This window comes from Eurosta solidaginis, chromosome 3 (genome assembly GCF_040869045.1).
Source record: "Eurosta solidaginis isolate ZX-2024a chromosome 3, ASM4086904v1, whole genome shotgun sequence".
Taxonomy (NCBI): Eukaryota; Metazoa; Arthropoda; class Insecta; order Diptera; family Tephritidae; genus Eurosta; species Eurosta solidaginis.
The window spans coordinates 264,482,226-264,504,531 of NC_090321.1; the positions used below are offsets into that span (position 1 = coordinate 264,482,226).

Below are 22,306 nucleotides of genomic sequence, written 5' to 3' on the forward strand. Positions count from 1 at the left end.
ACTGTGGTGCGATTGCAGGAAACTTCTTTAAAATAAGGATCATCTGGGTCCCAGTATACTGGCAACTATCACCGTGATTTCTCACGTACGCTTGAATATGTCTGAACCAGTGATTCTGAGTTCCATTAGTTATTTGTGGTATGGCCTTGTTCAAGTGGGCGTCGCCAGGCAATTGCTGTGAGGATGCCCCTCTTTATGGGTGGCAAGATCCTGCTTGTTGCAATTGAATGACAGGCAGTCTACTGGGCTACACTGTCCAATCGTGGTACATGTGGTACGTTTCAATATACTGTTAAGCCCTTCCCGATATCCCTAACAGGTGGTATGATGCAACCTATCCTAAATGATTTGCCACCCTTATGTCATTGGACATGCGCAATGACTAATCGATTAAGTGTAGAGATTTTTTTTTAATCTTCAAGCACTCGGTGTTCTTACTTTGTTTCCGCTGTAAGAGTCGGGTGCTTACTAAACGGATCAATAACACCGAGATAGCAGGGTGACATTCACCCCTCTATATTTCACAGCAGGTGGTACAACTTTGCATGAACATTTGCTTCAAGCGAATGCTGTGGTAAACCCTCAAAATCATATTGTAACAAATTTTGTGGAATTCCGCTTATTCCAAATCTTATGTTAAAGTTCGAATCGCTAACCTGTTGAATAAATAACTCCAATATTCAATAATGCAAAATGGTCTTTATTAGACTACTTCGAGAGTACTTCACAATAACACTTATACTTCACAACTGATAGCGTGCTTAAATCAAAACTGATTAGTCATGCCTCAGCTTGCGCTGCTTTTATACTCGGTTTCCTCGTTCACCCATTTCTCCTAAGGTCTTGTAATTTCGTGAACTTTGTGCTTGGTTACCAGCCATATACATGTATATTTGTAGTTTGTAGCCATATGCGTGTGTATATGTGAGTACTACTTCGGCTGATGATTACATGTGTTTGTAAGTATCTCTACGTTGCCTTGTATGTATGTGTTTAAATGATTATTGATTTGTTTACGTATTGTGGCTGCTTAGTTTCAGCTTAGGGATGCTAGTATCACTTAGTGATGCTAATATTCGCCACAATAATCGGGGGAAAGTTAATCAAACACGAAAATGATTCAGGAATAAAGTTTAAAATCGCAGTTTTCCTTCGATAGTGGTAAATTCTCTCACATATATATCGGCCATGAAAATCGTTTGACTAAAATTGCATCTCCCTGCATACGCTCTTCAGCGGTTGCATAAATCAGCAGGTCCCGCCAAATTGTAGAAATTAATTAAAAGTAACACACCGCAAGTTAGAAGAGAAGTAGCTCCGTATGAATATCGGACAGGTTTATTGGTCCAAGTTATTATAAATATGAATGAAGAATTGTATTGCGAAAATTTGGAAAAACAATAAAGCTTCTTTCATTATTATTCAACTTACTAAAATTTGGATATCAAAATTTGCATTTAATTAAATACGGTCAATATTAGAAATAAATAAAAAAGTAACGAATTGTAGTTTTTATTAAAAAATACGTATATTTTTAATTTGTATCATATGTTTCAGTAAAAGCTTTGCTGTAAGTTCACCATGAGCCGCTTACCTTACGAGAACCATCTACAATATGTAGCTCAATGTATAACCATTCGCGATGAAGATCGTCCAGTATATACCAAAGATTTCGACAAAATACGTGACTATATATTGGACGGAATGTGTGAAGTGGATAATGTATTCAAGTTAATTTATAAAGGAACTAGTCTCTTTGGTAGGATAATGGTTATGACTTCAGATAAAAGTAAGATCTCGTGACTGTCACACCTTCGTTGGCTTCTAACGGAAGTAAGAATGATGGTCTACCAAGACGATTGAGTCATCGTGACTTTTAACTTATATGCAAAAAATAACACCATGATGTCATTTTATAAAGGCTGATTTACATAAATGTTTGAGCTGCGGTGTTACCGTGACTGTGACTGAAACAAAACAAATACCAAGCCAATAGAAATCATTTTTATATTTTAACCTACGGATTGTGTTGCGAATAATAAACTCTGCGTAATTTTTTGGGATATCTGCTTTTATTCAGTCGCAACTTAAGTAACTTGCTCATTGTATTGGTTCATATCATAGAAGCGATTTGTTCCTGTTATGAGAGCTATGTCTGAGTCTGTGATTGGTAACGGGATATAAATGCTGTCACAGCAATCAGTCACTAATATTTCTTGTAAGCTGTCGCTGAAATGTACTGTGATATTTCAGTAGCTGTGACAAAATCAAAGGTACACGGATATTTGCCAACTCTAATCAGTGCTCTATTGCAGCCCACTATTAGCTTGAGGATCAGCAACATTTCATCAATTATCGATCACTTTACCAATACTGCTGGTATTATTTCGCGGCTCGAACACACGCAATATTAGAAGAGACTGGTCTCATTGCCAGACACCTGCAAACCGAATAAATTTTTTTTTTTTAAGATCTTGTATTGGAGTTAAATTTTGCTTTTAAGTTGTTTCAAGCTTAGAAAGATTGAAAGTGTCTGGCTAGGGGTTATCACAATAAAAAATTTCGGGTTGCAGGGGTAAATGCCTTTTTATAGTTGCCCAGAAAAAAATGAAAAGCTTCATTCCTTGACGAAAGTACAGTCTCGTGTTTTCAAAGTTGTTTGGCTAGAAAAATGCAATATGAAAAATGTCTGGCAATGAGGCCAGCGGCTTAATACACACTCGATGCACTAAGACTTCAAAATACATATGTATGTATCTGAGATAAAAAAAGAGCGAAAACATCATAGGGCATATGAGAGAAGAAAGAATATTCATAGAAAATCCCGTACTGTAACTACGGCTTGCAATGGCCCCTACGCTCAGAATCTTTTGAAGTGTCCATTGAGGCAGAAATCTATGCAATATAAACTAGCTATAGAGAATGTCTACGAAGAGGCTTATTCTCGTTATGTCAAATAGACAGGCAGCCTTACGTACCTTGAAGTCTTACATGATTACTTCTAAGCTAGTAGATGAATGCATCGGAATACTAAATGTTCGGGGATCCCCAAAAAAAAAAAGTTTTTGAGGATAGGTTTCCGGGCATCACACAGACTACCTAACCAAGCTTTAGCTCTGTAAAGTTGACACCCAACCATGCGAGTAATTTAAAAAACTACATCTCATTCATTCGCGACCAGCACCTTTTTATGAAAAATGTGAAAAAGTTTGCCAAAAACTCTTTCTTTCACATTAGGTAGCATTTCTGTAATAAAAAGTGTATTCGCGTTGAGAGAGTTTGCCAAATTTAACAGTTTCGTTTCTTAAAGCTGAGAATGGGCACTGTGCTAAGGATATATAATTTAAAGCGAGAATTCGATGATCACTGAAAAAGAGTGAAAGTCGCGGTTGCGCCCTTTTAATAGTCCAAGAGTCACACTGTGAGACATATTTTTAAAGTGTCTTTCATCCAAGTGCATTTTTGTAATAGAAGGTTGGTTTGACGTTCCTCTTGTGGAGAGCTTTCATAAAACTTGTATGCGAATTTTTCCTACAAATAAGCGGGATGGGACCTACATACCGACTGAACGGCAGATGAAGTTTCACTGAGAAGCTTATTATTGCAGAAATACACTCGGATTGCTTGTCAAATCACTGCCGATGGGCGACCCCGCCTAGAAAAAGTGGTACCCAATTGAAAAAAATGTTTTTTCTAAATTTTCCATCCTGCTTTGCCCGGGGTTGAACCCATGATCTTCAATGTGGTAGGTGGAGCACGCTGCCACCACACGACGGCGGTGAACAAACAAAACAATTTCCTGGACAAACCATGGGCTAACGACGGGTTTATGATATTTTATGAACTTTTTTGTTGTTTTTCCGTATAACTTTTTAAATCCGATGGCATTTGGTTTTTTTTATTACTGGGATATGTAGGTGTCAATTTCACATAGGATTTTTTGGTTTTGAACAAAAAAAAACTTTTTAACAAAAGGTGGAGAAACGAAAATTTGCCTGGACAAACATGGACAAACGAATGAGAGATAGTTTTTTAAATTTTTCGCGTATATAGGTGCCATATTCTATTGTCCGGTGCCCTTCTGTGGATTCACAAAGGGACATTTTAGGGAAACCATAAGTAACTTGGAAACAAATCAGTTCAGAAAGAAGTAGATGGAATGAATAAAGCAGAGCCAGCCCAAATTGTTAATATGGGTTCTTAAGTTTAATCTAGCTTTTGTGAGCTGGAGGACGAAACGTCGGTTCACATTATATACGAATGCGTCGCTCTGACAAGGCAGATACGGGGCTGAAATAAACGAGATAAGATTATTTTCGATTCTAACTTGGTCACGTATATATGAATGTAGTACAAAAAAGTTGCGGTTTTAGGCTCAAACTTTTAACCGTGTAGATAAGACTCACCCTACTCCAAATTATTTGGCATCCTTACGGTGCTGGGCAACGTTTTCATGAATAAATTATGTTAGTAAACGGGAGTCAATCAAATCCAAATGACGGTTCAGACAAGGCGGCTTCCTTTCTAGCGATATCTTTAAGCCAATTCTTTAGAAACTGATTTTAGCCGCAGAACTAAACCGTTATGTTTTCTGTGGATTGTAAAAAGAGACAAAAGTGAGTATTGCAATAAATGAGAATAAAGTGAAGTACTTGCAGTCATCCCAGAAAGAAAGTCATTGTAGACGTACATAAATTCGAGACTGTGAACTACGTCATCTATCTTGGAACCAACATATACAATTGCCAGGGCCAAATCCGCCTAGTCATTTAAGCGCAAATTAGTGATGCTAGTTCATACGCGTGGTGTAAAAAAAGGTCGACCTCCTTCCCTGAATTAAAGATAATGAGAGAGCTACATTTTGTATGAGCAATTGCTCGTCAGCTGGATACGCTCCCGTTACATACCGCTGTAATATTGACTAAAAACAGAAATAACTGAAAATTGGTAAAAGCGAATGCCATGGTAGAGGGATCCGTAAAACTGCATACTGTTCGAAGTTTTTTTTATTGGAACTCGCCTATGGAAGCAGAGGAAAAGGGCGGCCCCCACTCCGCTGTGGACCAGTTGAAAAACGATTTAAAATCCCTTGGTGTGACAAATTGGCGCCAGTTGGGAGACCGAAGAAGGACTGGCACGCTTTCATGGACGGCGATAATCGTCTAAACGGTTAAGCACCAATTAAGTAAGTAACTTCGAAGTAGGCATTACATCTGCAGATCCCACCAAATTGTAAGAAAGATCAAATTCGGCACCCTCGTAAATTAGAGGAGAACACGACCGGATTCACAGAGGATGCATATTGTACTAATTATTGACTTGCACTGAGATAATTTCGAAAATTAAACCAAAGCTTCCATCAGTATTTAAAGGTGTTTTCTTTGGTAGGCTAGTCTAATTACAAAAACTCGCATTAACAAATTTTCGTTTAGTTTAAAAAAACAATACATTTTAGATATAAACAAATTACCACATTCCGTTTGGTAATTCTCTAGTATATACATGTATACGTATTTTTTAATTTATATCATCTTACGTTTCAGTAAAAGCTTTGCAGCAAGTTTACCATGGGCCGCTTACCTTACGAGGACCATCTACAATACGTGGCTAGATGTATAAACATTCGCGATGAAGATCGTCAAGTGTGTACCAAAGATTTCGATAAAATACGTGACTATATATTGACCGGAATGTGTGAAGTAGATAATGTATTCCGCATAATTTATAAAGGAACTAGTCTTTTTGGTAGGATAATGATTATAGCTAGATAATATTTGAAAGCTGACAAAAACAATGAGGTAAACGCACTAGTATCCGGAGACTATGCCCTTTTTTCGCCAATAATGTGTGAATCGGGGAAAGTTGTTTAGGTATCAGGACAACAGTCCTAAACACAAGTTCCTTCTAGAAAAAATAAGTAGTATAGGATGGGGGAGAACTGTTTCACAAACATCATAGTTTCCAGAGAGGTAACTCCACAATGGATGCCATGGCAGAAGCGATAGATACGATTCAGCAGCCTAGACAGCGGGTCACCGAAAAAAGAACGATGGTCACGTTGGACATAAAAATTCCTTTAATCCATCATGGTGGAATAACATGCTTCAGGTACTAGTAACACCTTTCTTGGAAACGAACCACGAACAATACTGAATTTATTTTAAAATTAAAAAAATGGTTCAGTTCGGCTCAAATAAAATTTTTCCAAAATAATTCAAAATTAAATTAATTCTGCACTTTTCTTAAAACTTTTGGAAGTACACAACTCATATAAATTCAGTTATAATACTTTGTTAATCTTATTTCTGCATTAGGATTTGCTCATATTCTTCCAAAGAAAAATGCGAATGTCCGTTTTTTTAAACGGTTTTATTTAGCTTGACTTGATAGGCTTGTTGGCTGGCTTGCACGAATTTTGTAATTGAAATGTAAGTAACTTCCCGATAAGCTACAAGCTTGAAGCTTGGAATATAGTTCAGAACCCGATGACAATGCAATAATAAGAAAAAAATCCGCTAGGTGGCGCAAGGATCGAGATATTCACAAAAATCGTATTTGTGGTCCGATTTGGCTCATATTTGGAACACATAATACATACAAGAATAGAAAGCGACCTATGAAAAAAATCGTCGCTAGGTGGCGCAAGGATCGAGATATTCACAATAATCGTATTTGTGGTCCGATTTGGCTCATATTTGGAACACACAATACATACAAGAATAGAAAGCGACCTATAGGTGGCGAAAAGATCGAGATATTTAAAAAAATCGTATTTGTGGTCCGATTTGGTCCATATTTGGAATACATAATACATACATGAATAGAAAGCGACCTATGATGTCCGATTTGGCTCATATTTGGAACAAATATTACATACAGTCCGGTAGAAGTGACATCAAAATATTTTGGAGTTGGAGGAGGGACAAGCATACGTGGCGCAGAGTCGAGTAAAGTCTTTGGAAGGATTATGTATTGAGGACTTAGATTGTAACAAATCGTCAGGAAAGTCCTTGTAATAATTAGTCACTAAATGAACTAAATAGAATAAGAAATAATAGGCAATTAAATAAAGACTAAAAACTTGAAAATAAAATAATTAAAAAAAAATTTTTTAAGCTAAACGGTTTTATTGAAAACAATACTTACATGAAGTACTAATAATACTAAAAATTAGAATATAATTAGGTAGGTCCTAGGTACTAGTAATCACAATCCTCATCAATCTAGGGCGTTGATCAGACAATTAAATAAAAGCGTTGGACGCGTCAAATTTCTATTGATAGTCATAAGTAAGACCAACTGAACCTTAATCAGGTTATGTTACGCCTCACATTTTTAGAAATTTCACGCGCCTAACGCCTTTATTTAATTGTCTGATCAACGCCCTAGATTGATGAGTAGTGTGATTACTAGTACCTACCTAGGACCTACCTAATTATTTTCTAGCTTTTAGTGTTATTAGTACTTATTGTTTTCAATAAAACCGTTTAACTTAAACATTTTTTTAAAATTATTTTATTTTGTATAAAGTTCTGTTCTATGATAAGATATTTTGTCTAATATTAATTTGTTAGAACGTGAAATTATATTTACCCTTTCATCTTAGGTAAGGATGAACTTGCCCGAATGTGTGCGAAGTGTTACTAAAAGTTTGTTTGACGTCCAAATTGAACAACTCTAGAAACTATATAGAAGCACTTGCCGCTTCTAGATGTAATAGCTGAAGTCTTAGTCTGACGAGCGCAGGATACGAGCACACTGCTATCACTGAGGACACCTAATTTAAAAGCATAAGACCACATCTGAATACGTATCATGAGCCTCCTATTTTCAGTGATAAGAGTAACTTTGTTGGTCTATGGTACTGAGACCTGCACATGATCTTCGACACAGCCCGTACCCAGATCAACCCCTTTTCCCGCTTGGTTGATCATGTGGAACTTTTTCCTTCATATTATCCCGCCCATTCTGATTGGGACATTTATGGCACAAGCTTCGAGGGGTGCGATCTTCAACCTCTCCTACGCATTAGAATTCTGTTAGAAATACGGCGGCCTCAATATCTAACCGAGGGGAGGAGTGATGATCTGAAAGGTTCGACGTAGTTGTGTCTAATCGTTTCGAACATGGTCGGGCTAATGGACATACCGCACGGCTTCCGTACAAACTGTTCTGAACGTCACGGGAACCACACCAATATATTGACTCGGTGTTAAAGAAAGGGGAATACAGTCATTGACGCAGAAGCGATTTGATCGCGGCCACCGTGGTGTGAGGGTAGCGTGCTCCGCCTACCACACCGAAGATCATGGGTTCATTTCCGAGGTAAAACGACATCACAATTTTAGAAATAAGGTTTTTCAATTAGAAGAAAATTTTTCTAAACGAGGTCCAGCCCCAACAGTGTTTGGCAAGTACTTCGGGTGTATTTCTGTTATGAAAAGCCCTTGGTGAAAACTCATCTGCCTTGCAGATGCCGTTCGGAGTCATCATAAAAGAAGTAGGTCCCGTCCCGCCAATTTGTAGGAAAAATTAAAAAATGGTGCACGACGAATTGGAATAGAAGTTCGGCCTAAAATCTCCTCGGAGGTTATCGCGCCTTACATTTTTTATTTATTTATGCAAATGTCCTATCTCAACTGTAACGCCGTAATCCAAAATTTTGTTCAAAATCGCCCTTTCTCCAAATTCAATTTAATAATCACCAATCTCATAATATATGATTGCTATTCATCCTCATACGTTACGTCGCAAGACGGAAAATACGTCCAGTTCGGACTCCTTTCTGAATCTTTTATGACTCCGAATGTTTGCTGGGCCTATACTAACTGAGATGTGACGGTCTTCAAAATAGTTATACATATACATGTATATTGGTAGTTTGTAGCCATATGCGTTTGTATATGTGAGTACTACTTCGGCTGATGATATGAGTTTGTGAGTATCTCTCTGCTGCCTTGTATGTACATACATATGTGCGTAAATGATGAATTTTTTAAAATTAACGATTGTATATTTTCAAGCAATATTACATTTCGCACAAGGGTTTATAGCAAGAAAAAAAGATGAAATTAAATTTAAGGAACACGCTAAATGTCCGGATACTAGTGCATTTACTCTAAATTTTTGGGGACTAAGAAAAGTTCGACTAGTTGATCGAAAACAAAAAAATTATCTTTCACCCCTCCGCGTGCACTAAGAAAAAAAAAATAAAATTTATTGAAAGTTAAAGTTGAATTTAAATATTATTGCTATTGTTGTAGTTGTTTTAAACGCAAAACAATCCAAAAGCTAAAGGAAAGTTAAGGTTGGGGGCAATACTGAAGCCGGTGCGCTAGCCCGACTGCATTGGACCTTCAGCCCCTAGGGCAAGCATGATTGCCGCGCGAATATTCTAAGCACTTGTAGCACGTTTTCAGAAATTTTGAACTTTCTCGTAGGCTTATAAACCTTTGTATTTTTTTGAAATAAAAGCATTAGTGTTTTTGTATTTATAAATGAAGATTTACAAGTCATCAACTAAGCGATCTTTTTTCAGTACCCTCCCACTTAAGTAAAATGAATATGTAGAATGTTTGTATGTACATTTATAGATAAAATATCCTTGTACTTAGTAGCTTTACGCATAAAAGAAACATCTTGCCTTATATTTGTACCCAGCTGTACTTTTATACACAATATTATAACATTAATCGGATAAAAGTGCATTGTAATGGCATACAGGAATTAAGATGGATATGGACTTGTTTATATCAATATTGTCTGTGTTGTGTCCGTCCGTTAACACGATTACTTTAGCAAAACTTGTGTACACTGGTTATTGTTGGCTCAAAAAAAAATTGTTATTGAATAGGGGGCGAAATCAGATGATAAGCACGCCCATTTTTTCGATATCAAAAATGCGATAATTCGTTACCAAATACTGACGCCAAAGAAACCCCGATATTTTCTTCTATTTAGGGTGATAACAGAGCCGACAGAGACTTCCTAACAGGATGCCAAGTCTGTGCATGTGCTCTTGAGCTTGCATTGACCTATATTTCAATTAACTAGCGAATTTAGGGAAATTCCGCTTATTTGAAACCTGCTAACGTTCGAATCGGTAAACTATTGAATAAATAACCCCAATATTCAGTAATGTAAGATGGTCTTTATTAGACTACTTTGAGAGTACTTCACAATAACACTTACTTCACAACTAATTGCGTGTTTAAATCAAATTGATTACTGATTACCCAGCTTGCGCTGCTTTTATACTCTCCGTCGCTTCATTCTCATATTTTTACTAAAGTCTAGACGTTTTGCCTTCTGCTGTATCTCCTGCTAGGTAATTGAGCTACATATATGCGTGTGCATGTGTGAGAACCAACTTCGGCTGATGACTCCATGTGTTTGTGAGTATCTCTTCGTTGCCTTGTATGTATGTATGTGTATAAATGATGATTGATTTGATGAACACAAGAGTGGCAGCTTGCTTTCTTGTTGTTGTGCCTTTATTTACTTAGTATCAGCTTAGTGCTGCTAATATTCGTCACAATACTGATTGCCTATATACTTGCATCAAAATTGTCACAGACTTGTGTCTTGTCGTCAGTATGCCTCTTTGAGTTTGTCTCATCTTGCTGATAGTGCGTTGGTCTGTTGCAAGGAATGTTTCAGATTATTTTGTACCATAACTCCCTGCCCTCCGAAAGTTTTTATTTAAAATAGAGCGAAGGTAGTCGGTGCTTACGATCGCATAGGCAATAGCCACCGCTGTATCAGGGTTTTGTGGCTGCCAAAATCAAATTAATATAAACCCAAGCAAGGCGATAGGTTGGAAAATACCTACATAGCTTACTACTCGTGATGTGGCTTTATACCGCTGCCCTCTAGCCCACCTAGTCGTACGAGGGAAGTCGTATCCAACTAACGCATACTAAACATGATCCTTAACCAGTTACCTCTGGATCTTCACATATTTGAAACTGAAACATAGGTTTCGCTGTGTGACTCCATCAGATTACCACACACACTCGCTAAGTTTTATATTTAGAAGGGGCTGGAAGCGAGATGGGGTAGGCAGTGAGAAGCAAATCTCGTTATTCACCAATGGGTATCTCTTGAGGTTTGCCTTTCTGATTCTGACTTTGGGAATTCCGCTTCCTTCTGCTAACGTTCGAATCGCTAAACTGTTGAATAAATCACTCTAATATTCAGTACTGCAATATGGGCTTTATTTAGTCTACTTGGGAGTAGTACAATTATACTTCACTTCGCAACTGATAGCGCGTTTAAATAAAACTGATTCTTTATTCCTCAGCTTGCGCTGCTTTTATACTCTGTTACCTCGTCAGCATATTTCTCCAAAGGCCTATACGTTTCACCTTCTAGAACTCTTGTATCTCCTGTAATTAGTTATGTATATACATGTATATCTGTAGTTCATGCCTCTCGCATAGCCATATGCGTGTGTATGTGTGAGCTACTACTTCGGCTGATGACGACATGTGTGTCCGTGTGTGTGTGTGTGTGTGTTTTTTTTTTTTTTTTTTTTTTTTTGTTTTACGAGGAGGAAGCATCGAAAGCCTCATAGTCAGTGTGGGACTTTAACCGCACTAAACCTCCTACCGTCTGAGTACCATTTACCCCCCGGTACTACCGTCAAGTATTCCGTCGGGAGGTAGGTTGAGCACTAAGCTCTACGTCTGTCGGGGTCACGTTGCTGTACTTAGATAGTGCCGCGGTATGGTTAACGCTGGGACTGACACGCCCTGCTTACTACCTGAATGTGCTTGACGCATACCACTTCTACGAATATTTGCAAGCCTACATTAAACACTGTGCATATAGTGCTTGTGGCATGCTTGTGCGTCCGACTACTTGTATTGTAGGGTTTTGTTTTTTACATATGTATATATGTGTAAATAAATTATATATGTATAAATAGAAATTTTTTTTTTTTTAATTTTTTTTTTTTGTTTTTTTTTTTTGTTTTTTGTTTTTTGTTTTTTTTTTTTTTTGTTTTTTTCCACAATACGTAACGGGGCTTTCCTCGTACTTCCACCGGTTGGAGAGGTCTTCTCTCCAATCCGAGTATAAACTCTGATTGCATGTGAGACGTTTACCCTCATACTCGTTGTTTCTACGGTTGGAGAGGCCTTGTCTCCAATCCGTAGGTTTGTTGTTGCGTGTATGTTGACTGCTTTTGGTCGCACGGTTGAAGAGGCCATGTCTCCAATCCGTGCTTTATTCCTTCACCTGGGGCAGTATTCGAACGGTTGAAGAGGCCTTGTCTCCAATCCGTCGCCTGGTTTGCTATTACATTTACCTACATATATTACGGTATTTTCTTATGTTATCATTCTCACGCCGCTAATTGTACGGAGGCCTTGCATTCAATACGTGCTCAGCTCGATCCCCTCCACCTTAGCAATTTGTTATCCACCCACACAACTCGACTGTTCAATGTTCGCTGCTGCGCCGTAGCCTTTCAAGACTTCGTAGACTCTTCATTATTTCCGCTATTACATCGCACGCCGCTGACCATTTTACCTTGCTTTGTAGCATGCATCCAACAATTGTTTCAGGAGTGTAATCCTCTCCAAATATTCTGCACAGTTTGCATCTCGAGCTATAGAACCTAGGACACTCGAAAAATACATGGTAAACATCTTCTACTGTATCGCCGCCGCAGTGATCGCATATGTTGTTAGGCTCGTGATTGAATCGGTGCAAATATTCCTTAAAGCATCCGTGACCACTCAGAAACTGTGTGAGGTAGAAATCCACCTCGCCGTGCTTTCTAGATATCCATATATTAATATCTGGGATACATCGGTGTGTCCAACGACCATTTGTTGAGGCATTCCACCTGAGCTGCCAGTTCTGCACGCTTCGCTCTCGTGCTCCGTTACTTGAGCTTTGATCCCGATAAATCGTCGCTTCTTTTGCTAATATGTCTATAGGACACATTCCTGCGATGATTAGTGCTGCGTCGTCAGAGACAGTTTTAAAGGCGCTACAAACGCGTAGTGCACACAGGCGGTAAGTCGACTTTACCCCGCGGAAGTATGATTTATACTCCGTGGCCTGATGCCAAACAAGAGCCCCGTAAAGTATTTGGCTTTTTACAACGCCAGCCAGAAGTTGACGCCGTCGTTGCTTTGGTCCTCTTGCATTTATCATTATCCTAGATAATGCTGCTACGGTTTTTGCTACCTTTCCATTGGCATACTCTAAGTGGGATTTGAATGACAACCTCCTGTCTATCACAACTCCCAAGTATTTTATTGCAGGCAGCGTGTCGATGTCATGGCGGCCGATTCTTATAGTGACCTGCTCCACCCTTTTCCTACTTGATATGAGTACAGCCTCTGTTTTTTGTTCCGCCAGCTGCAGTCCATTTTTCGTAAGCCACGATTGAACCATCGCTATGCTTGTATTAGATTTGGCGCATATTTCGCCTAGGTGCTTGGCGGTGATTACCAATGCGATATCGTCCGCGAAGCCGATAATTTTCACCCCATTGGGTACCTTGAGTCGAAATACTCCGTCGTACATAATATTCCAAAGCAGTGGACCGAGCACGGAGCCTTGAGGAACACCGCCTGTGACGTGAAGCTTTTCTACTGCAGCAGCCGTTTCATATTCCAGCACTCTACCTTCAAAGTAGCTGCGTATGATCCTACGCAGGTAAAGGGATATGCCTATCTGCTCCAGCGTGTCTAGAATTTTCGCCCAATTGGCAGTGTTGAAGGCATTTTTTACATCTAAAGTAACGATGAGGCAATATTCCTTAGAGCCTTCGAGCCATCGGGTGCCACTAATGGCTTCTTAGGCCACTTCCTTCGCCATGTTCACAGCTTGGATGGTGGATCTTCCTTTCCTAAACCCAAACTGGTTATCGGAAATACCACCCACATCTTCAATTTCTTTTTCGAGTCGATTATAGAGGACTCGCTCAAGAACCTTACCGGCGGAGTCGAGCAGGCAAATGGGCCTGTAGCTAGATGGTTCCGCCGTATTTTTACCAAACCTTGGCAGCAGGACCAGCTTTTGTCGTTTCCATATTGTAGGAAATGTCCCCTCAGCCAAGCATGCATTAAATAGTTCCGCAAATGTTGGCGTGTTATAAGTGAGAGCTAGTTTGAGTGCTCTGTTTGGTACCCCGTCTGGGCCAGGAGACTTGCGGTCTTGCAGTCTATTCACCGCTTGAAGGACCTCGACGACGGTAACCTCGTCAAATGAGTATAGTACGGCGCCTGATGTGGGAGACACTAGCTCCCTTTGCGTGGGAAATAAAGTATCTACCACGTTTCTGAGAAAAGAGGGGCATGTTGGCATCGCCTCTCCTTTGTGTTTCAATTTCTTAAAAACCAATTTATAAGCTGTGCCCCAAGGGTCATTCTCGACGTCATCGCATAGCTTGAGAAAGCATTCGCGCTTACTATCTTTTATTGCTCTCTTAAGTGCTAGTCGCGCTCTTTTGTAGGTAGCTCTGCACTCTAGAAATTCCGGTCTCCCGCTGGCTCGTTGATAGCGCCTCCTAGCCTGAATACACTCTCTCCTTAGGGAGTGTATGCGCTCGTTCCACCAAAATGTGGAACAATGTTGTTTGCGCTTGGTCTTTCTAGCCATTGACGCATCGCATGCTGCTCTAATATCCGCCATTAATTTATTCGCCATGTCGTTAGCACTGCCTCTATATTCGACTGTTGTCAACATTAGCTTGAATATGTCGGGGTCGAAAGTATTGATATTCCAACCTCTGTTTTTTAGGGGTGGCTGTATAGTGGGCCCTCCCCCCTCGAGGTTGATGTCCACCACAATCGCTGAGTGATCGCTTTGGGTATAGCAATCACTGATTTTCCACTCAGCCAACCTGTGGAGATTGGCGCTGACAAACGTTATGTCGATTACGGAGCCGAACCCATTTCTTAAGAAGGTGTTTTGCCCACCCACGTTAAGGAGCGCTACATCAAGGCATGCAAATGCTTCGAGCAGAGCCCTCCCTTTGGGAGATGTTCTCTGTGAGCCCCACTCTATAGCCCATGCATTAAAGTCTCCCGCGATGACGAAACGCTCCCGCAACGTCGCATCCATGGCTATTTTCCCGACGATTTCTTCGAACGCGTCCAGCGGCGTACTAGGTGGTATATAGCAACTGTAAACGTAAATGCCATCAATCTTACCGCATACGAATCCTCGTTCCTTAAGTATTAATTCCGCATATAAGGGATTATGTCTGCAGGACCAAATAGCAGTCTTGCTCAATTCGTCTTGTATCCAATTCGCAGTCTTCGCTCTGTAGGGCTCACTAAGAAGTGCTAAGTCAATCTTCAACTCCAAAACTGTTTGTGCCAGAAGGTCCTGGGCTGCTTCACAACGGTTAAGATTAAGTTGCAATAATCTCATAAAGGTCTTTGTTTCTGGACCGCTTCTTTATATACTGGGCACTTATAGCCACCAGTGTGATGGTCTGTGCAGCTGAGCCCTCTTCTAGCGCACAATAAGCACTTAAGCGCGTTAGTGCATGATTTCGCCTCGTGCCCTTGGCCCCCGCACTTAAAGCAAACGCCTTTGAGATTGGATTCGGTGCCGCAGTTTCTTGCTATGTGTCCGAACTCGAGACAGTTAAAGCATCGTTTCGGCTGAACTTTTTCTCGGACTCGGCATATGACCCATCCGATTCGGACTTTACCACTTCTCGTAAGTTCCCGAACTAACTCGGTGGGTAAAGACATAGTCGCAGTCTGCGTACCGCCGTACGCTTTGCGCAAGGATCGCACACAAGACGGCTTAGCATTGAAACCTGCAAGCTGTGTGTTCAGCGCCTGGCAGACCTCTTCAACCGTCGTTACTTCGTCTATATCGCGTATTTCGCACAGAGACTCCTCCTTGAGGGACTTGACATCGGCTTTCCCTGAGAGAGCTTGTCCTACAGCTGCTTCAAGTTTTGCAGTGTCATTGTCCGACTGCCTACTGAGTTGGAAGAGGAGTTCTCCTTTAGCAGTCTTGCGGATCTTACGAACCATTGTGTTCATTTCTCTCAGTGACTCTTCATTTTTAACCGCTTTAAGGATATCCGCGTATGAGCAATCACCTGAGCTTTTGATCAGGATTGCGTCGGGGCGGGCTGGTCTCTGCTTCGGGCGCTTTTGCTTTTTAACCGTCGCCCAAGCTCCTACCTTTTCTGCTTCTTTCACTAACTCTGTTACTTCCTTCGTTGGTGCGTTCACGACTTCTGAGGTCTTTTGCGCGTTCTTCTTCTTCTTTGGTCGCACCTGCGGCGATGGCGTACCCCCGGATGCGCACTCACGGCCACGTTTTGTAGACTTCTGTTGCACGCTTTGTGCCAGAGATGGGGTAGTCTGTGACTGCTTCACTTCCCAGCAAGAATTACTCGTCTTCTTGAGCGCATCCGTGGCTTGCTCGTAGGAGATCGCAATAGCCTTGACCAAATCCCGAAGGTTTTGGTTAATGGTGCGTTTCCACTTCCTACAAACTCCTTCATCTCCTTAATGAGCTTTCCGAGGCACTGGAAAGCATTATCGTCGTCTGATCCGCCCTCCGCCACTGGCTCTGATTCGCTCAGTCTCTGCGAAGAAGCACTAATAGGTGGAGCGGAACGCGGAGGCGACTGCGCAAGTCTTGACCTCCTGGCGAATGGGTTCATACTGCTGTCTTCGTTTATTTCAACAGGGACAATTGGTGGTGTTCTCATATTGCCCTTCTTCTTATTCTTGTGTGTGTGTGTGTGTGTGTGTGTGTGAAATATATCTTCGTTGCCCTGTATGTAGGTGTGTAAATGATGACTGATGTATTTATGTACACAATTGTGGCTTGCTTCATGTTTTTGTTGTTACGCGATTATTTACTAACAGCTTAAAGATGTCAACATTCGCCACAATATGTACAACCATATATGTATTTTCAAGAAGAGAAAGATACGGGGCATTCTCATTCGAACTATAACAACTATTTTCTTAGTTGGCATGTCCACAGTGCAAATAGTTTCCAAGATAAAGACGTGTATCAAGTTGTTGTTTAAGCAGTGCTTCGCCCCACGTTCCGGTAACATACACCATTAAGATACTAGCCCGACCATCTCGGGAAGGATTTGTTATGACCACATGAAACCTTCTAGGCCATCTCGCCCTCCCACCCCTTAGATCAATAAGCAATTGGGTTGGAGAAGCTATATATTGCGCTGGCTAGCCCTTAAAATGATGCGCTACACAACCCTTTGAATCAATTTGGTATATTTTAGTCGCCTCTTACGACAGGCATACCTACAGCGTGTATATTCTAAGCCACCTAACCCTCCGGGGTGGCACGTGGATCATCTTAGGCATCTATACCATAAGTACCCGAAGTTACTCTAGTTATCGAGTTGATCTCTACCTTCAGCTTCCAATTATTCAAATCTATATCCAAACTACTATTTCCAAATCTAAATCCAACGAATTTCATCAGTTTATATCCCACATTTAATTTCGGTTAAGAATGAAATTGTTTACTACTTGTTGGATTTTATATATGTCACTCCGCAAGTAAAGACCCCTAACTCGAAAAGAAAATTTGTTTAACGATTTATTACTAATGAAAGTTCGTTCTAGGAATTGGTAAAAACCGCAGACCGATATCTTTATTACTATTTTGAGCTATGAGCAGTTCGCCGCGTAAAATCAACGCCATTCCAGTTAGAGACCTCTTCGCTCGGAGTCACATATACTTTACTATATTTTCATAAAAATATTGCATTATTGGAATCTTACATTTGAATTCAATTAAAACCCGTTCTCAACTTAGGCCAATGTTGAGAAACAGCGTTTGAGATTTTAGAAGTATTGCTAGTATTCAACTTGAGCGCTAATTTGACTCAAGCTTAAAAGTTCATTGGGACCAAGTCGAATGTTTTTTGAGGTTTCTTCTATGCGTTAACAGATAATTATGTACAAGGATATGTACATGCTCACCACTGAATTTAGGTATATTTTCAAATTGATATAGCAATATTATACATATTAACGCATTTAGGGAGTTATTCGAACAACGTTCGCATTAAATATCCAAATGAGTTCGATGTAATATTCAAATTAAGCATCCCTTTTACGAAATATATAAATGTGGAGAAGGATGATGATAGGCCCGGATATGTAAATTTGGATTGCGAGGAGCTTATGGATGAATTATATGAATGCAATGGTTATAATGATCTTTATAATCGATTTGATCAAATTGTCGATAGAAAGAATGGTTACTTGCGACGTTCCAATCTGCAATGGTGGCTTCATAACTTAATAATAGAATGCCTAGATACATACGGGAATCGTATTCGTGGCAATTGGGGCGATATATATACGTTAATTTATACAAAACGTGGATTGGCTCATACAATTTATGCCCAGTGCGACGAACGTTCGATCTCCATTGATTTAGTTCCAGGTATTTGCTTTGGACCTGCAGATTGGATTGAAACGAGACAATCAAAAAAATTTATAAACCGATGCGATCAGTGGTATGCTGTACCCAAACCATCACCGGGGCCAAAGGAATCAAGGTGCCATGCATTTCTTATTTGTAACCCAAAAGTGGAACATGATCTTCTACTGAATAGACAAAATCTTAAAGTGGTTTATCGTCTACTAAAATCTTTGCGTAATGAATATGGTATGAAACGTTTGAAAAGTTATTTTTTCACAACAGCTTTCCTTTGGGAAATCGAGCTACAGGATACCGCATTTTGGAATAATCCTTTGTCAATATTATTAGAACACGTAAGTGACTTTATGAATGTTATGCTTTGAGTCTTGTGCAACCGGGCACCTAAAATTAAAGTAGGTATAAGGGCGATTTAAAAAATGTTATTGGCATCATGTTCTTCATGTTTTCCAAAGTGTAAGCTTATTTAATATTTAAAAAAAAGTAATTCATTCCGACTAGCCCGCCCTTATATGTTTTAGGATTTACAATTGCAGTACTTTGTTTACCTTTACAAAAAAATAGATACTTATTTTTGTAATGGAGTAGGAGCTCACAGTCCCATTAAAGTGTTAATTTTAAAACCCTCAAATATTCGTAATTTTTGGCTTACATAAAAGGCAAGTCGGTAGACGCCATTGTATTCGAATGAGTTGTAAACGAACTTTGGGTGATGAAAATTTATTGCAAAAGCCGGGCCCGTATCGATCGAAATCCATTTTCTTAAATCACAATAGTTATAAAATGGTGAATCCTTTGAAAGACATGTTTACTAGTGACCAATGGTTTGTTACAATTTTTATAAACGAGCTGGACCCGTGCGCATCTTGCGCAACCAATATAAAAGTCTCTTATCAAATATCAACAGAAATCAGCTGTTAAATCAATCAATTAAAACTTACGGCTTGCGCTGCCATCTTGCATATGGTAGCAACTACCGGTAATGCAGTGCAAATATTCACAATAGTGCCATAGTACAAATAGATTTTTTGTGTGCTCACAGATCAATCCTCATTAAGATTTCATACCAGAAATGAACTAATGTTATGAAACTAAAATTTAGTATATTTTGCAACAGAATTGTAGCTTCGCTCCTGGTTACACTTGTGGTGTTAGTGCCCTCTGCTAATTGTTCTAAGAGTTCTACTACATTATCTACCCCATCGACGATAACGGTAACCGCTTGTATTCTGGCGCTTCGCCGTTTCTGATTCACGTTTGACAGTTTTTGTTAAAGCATTTTTTAATAATTCCCATCGTAACGTTGAACGTGAGAAAACAAATACATATATGCTTTCAATTATTCCAAAACATGTCGCAACAATTGGACCTTGTTTAGCTGCAAGTCAATTTATCCAGGCAGTTCTGCTTTGCGGACCATTTGGCGCCCCCCTGTGAGTAGCGCCCGGGTCAAGATGTCAAGAAAGTCTTAACACTGCACTTTATCTTTTGTGTGTAAGATTACCAGGCGAAACAAAAACAAAAATATTCCTATGTACTGTAAGAACTTTACCTGCGGATGGAATGATCAGACCAAATTAAATGGGACTGTGAGCGACCTGAGAAACAACCTTATGCAACGGTGATTGGATTTAAATGTTTGAGTGTAGTTATTTGCTTGCATCCACAATTTTTTTGCGCACCGTTTATATTCAAAAACTACTTTTATTCAGCTGACGTAAATCTTAATATGAAGTAGTTGTAATTATGGTGGGTCCATTGTGGAAAAACGAGACTCATAGTGAAGCACGTTAATAACGTAAATATCGACGGTTGATTGGAATATAATATAATATTATATCATCCTATCTGGCTGCTGGTTCGAAAACGCCTTATTTAAGCAAGCCCCTTTCAGCAATTGATTTAAAACTACCATTAGCTGAAAATTAATTGAGTTTACATATTTATTTCGGAAAAAATCCGAGGTAAGACGTTGTTTGAAAATTGTGTTGGAAGGCGTTTTCGGAACTGCAGCCGAGATGGAGTGATCCCCCACTCAGCCGTCCATGCAAGTATTTCAATGTATGTATTTATAGATGCTCGAATCTTTGGCTGGCGATTTTGAAGATCGCCGGCTTCCATTTTTTTGGGACCGTGAACTCAATCTCTTGGATGTTTTAAGCGATGAGGAAATCGATGAATATGCCTGGAAACTAAAACGTGCCTATCAAACACTGAGGCAGTATAAAACAGAACCTAATCTAACATTAAAGCGAGTTTTAAGTCATTTTGAGGTTTGTAAATATGCGTAGATTCGTATATACAAATGTGTACATATACAGGGTGCCGTAAAATTTGTTGATATTCGGTTAACAGTTTAGTAATTTTTTGTTTGTTTTTATTTCAAACTATACACAATTTCGAAGATAATATTGCACAGCGACATAGACCAATAGAAAGCTAACTTGAACATCTGAAATTTCGAAGTTATGAGTACCTCCGGGTTTCGATATACTAATACCTCCAGTAAAAACCGAAAAAAAAGATTCTCTAAAAACTAAAAACTGCATAAGCGCATATGAGGAAGGCAGTGAGTTTTTCGGGTTTTTCTAAAAATTGCAATTTTTTTAGTTGATCGGTGTTTTGATCTAAAAGAAGTTTCCGAAAACAACTTATAGTTTATATTCAGTAAGTTACAATTCATATTTAGCATTTCCATTTCTTAAATCCGCGTCAGCTAGAATTTTACAACTTTAACTTTGACAAGAAAGTAAGGACATACGAATGGAAACGAAAATTCTGAATATGAATTGTAGTTTTCTGAGTATAAAATAGAGTGTTTTAAAACAAAAGAAATCTAACAGATAGTATTCTTCCCACTAGTCTTTTCGTGCCGCCAACTGACAGAGTGTTCTTGCCACTAGCGGACGATAAAAGCGCAGGCTTGTTAAGATCAATACTGCTTACCATAATTGAAAATTTAATATAAAAGCATATACATATAGATATTTCCGTATATGTACGCAAGTACCTAAACGGCCGCCGCACGGTGGGGTATTTGATCAATCTAACTGGCCAAAATTAAAACAGCATTTATTTCTGTTAAAAAGTGGATGTCTCACTTCAATGTTATGAAAGGAAATATCTGACAGTAAATTCGCGGTGTTCCGCACAGAATTACTATGGATCGAGCCTGGGTTTCGGAGGGAATTTTTTGGCATTACATGAGATATGTATGTCAATATGGGTATCAAACGAAAGGTATTTTACTCTGCATTTATAGACATTTTTAAGTAGGGTTGCCATCTCGCCTTTTTTTAAATTCTTTGTATATCCACTATCATCACGGAAATGGCTTAACCGATTTGAATCAAATATGGTACATCGATATAGTTTTACATTTTGAGGATGTTTTCACATCTTTTAAGTTAAAACATTTTTTAAGTTAAAAAAAATTGCATGAGATATGCCAATAAGGGTATCAGTCTTACAAAATTGATCACCACTCAAAAAATCGCGGGTATGCGCAGCCGATTACTGACATGATATGCCATGAAAAAAAGATATATTTTTTTGTTTGCAAGGTTTTTAAAAAAGTTAATATTGAAAAGGAGTAGTATTACACGTCAGTTAAAACATGCGGTATAAAAAATCTAACAAATGAATTAAAAACACATTTACCTGTCCTAAAACAAAATGTAACTAGATTTTATTAAGTCAAAACAAGTGAACGAGTATTTAGGTTAGAAGTGTATATTGCTTTTTAATCCAAAAATACATCGAACTGCACACAATTTTCATAAAACTTTAGATGTGCGCGGCCAGCTCCGTTGACGTTGCAGACGGCTTTTGGGGTATGTATAATATTCAGTGGACATCTAGAAACGCCAAGGAGTATATT

The 22,306-nt window shown here is 39.2% G+C and overlaps 1 protein-coding gene and 1 long non-coding RNA gene across 7 annotated transcripts in view; one reads left to right on the top strand and one right to left on the bottom strand.

Annotated features, from left to right (window-relative positions):
- The window catches only part of LOC137245498 (cyclic GMP-AMP synthase-like receptor), a 134,148-nt gene that overhangs the window by 80,178 nt on the left and 31,664 nt on the right, over positions 1–22,306 (top strand). For 4 of the 6 annotated variants that reach the window (XR_010951334.1, XM_067776280.1, XM_067776279.1 and 1 more), the window contains exons 2-4: positions 5,544–5,745; positions 18,022–18,761; positions 20,502–20,699. Coding sequence is in view for 4 of the 6 variants with exons in the window: in XM_067776280.1 (XP_067632381.1) it covers positions 5,568–5,745; positions 18,022–18,761; positions 20,502–20,699 (1,116 nt within the window). In the remaining 2 variants the exon portion in view is untranslated. Of the gene's footprint in view, positions 1–1,557; positions 1,760–5,543; positions 5,746–18,021; positions 18,762–20,501; positions 20,700–22,306 lie in introns of those variants that run through there. The other 2 variants (XM_067776283.1, XM_067776282.1) reach the window with 2 other exon arrangements.
- The window catches only part of LOC137245503 (uncharacterized), a 359,413-nt gene that overhangs the window by 62,360 nt on the left and 274,747 nt on the right, over positions 1–22,306 (bottom strand). The window lies entirely within an intron of this gene.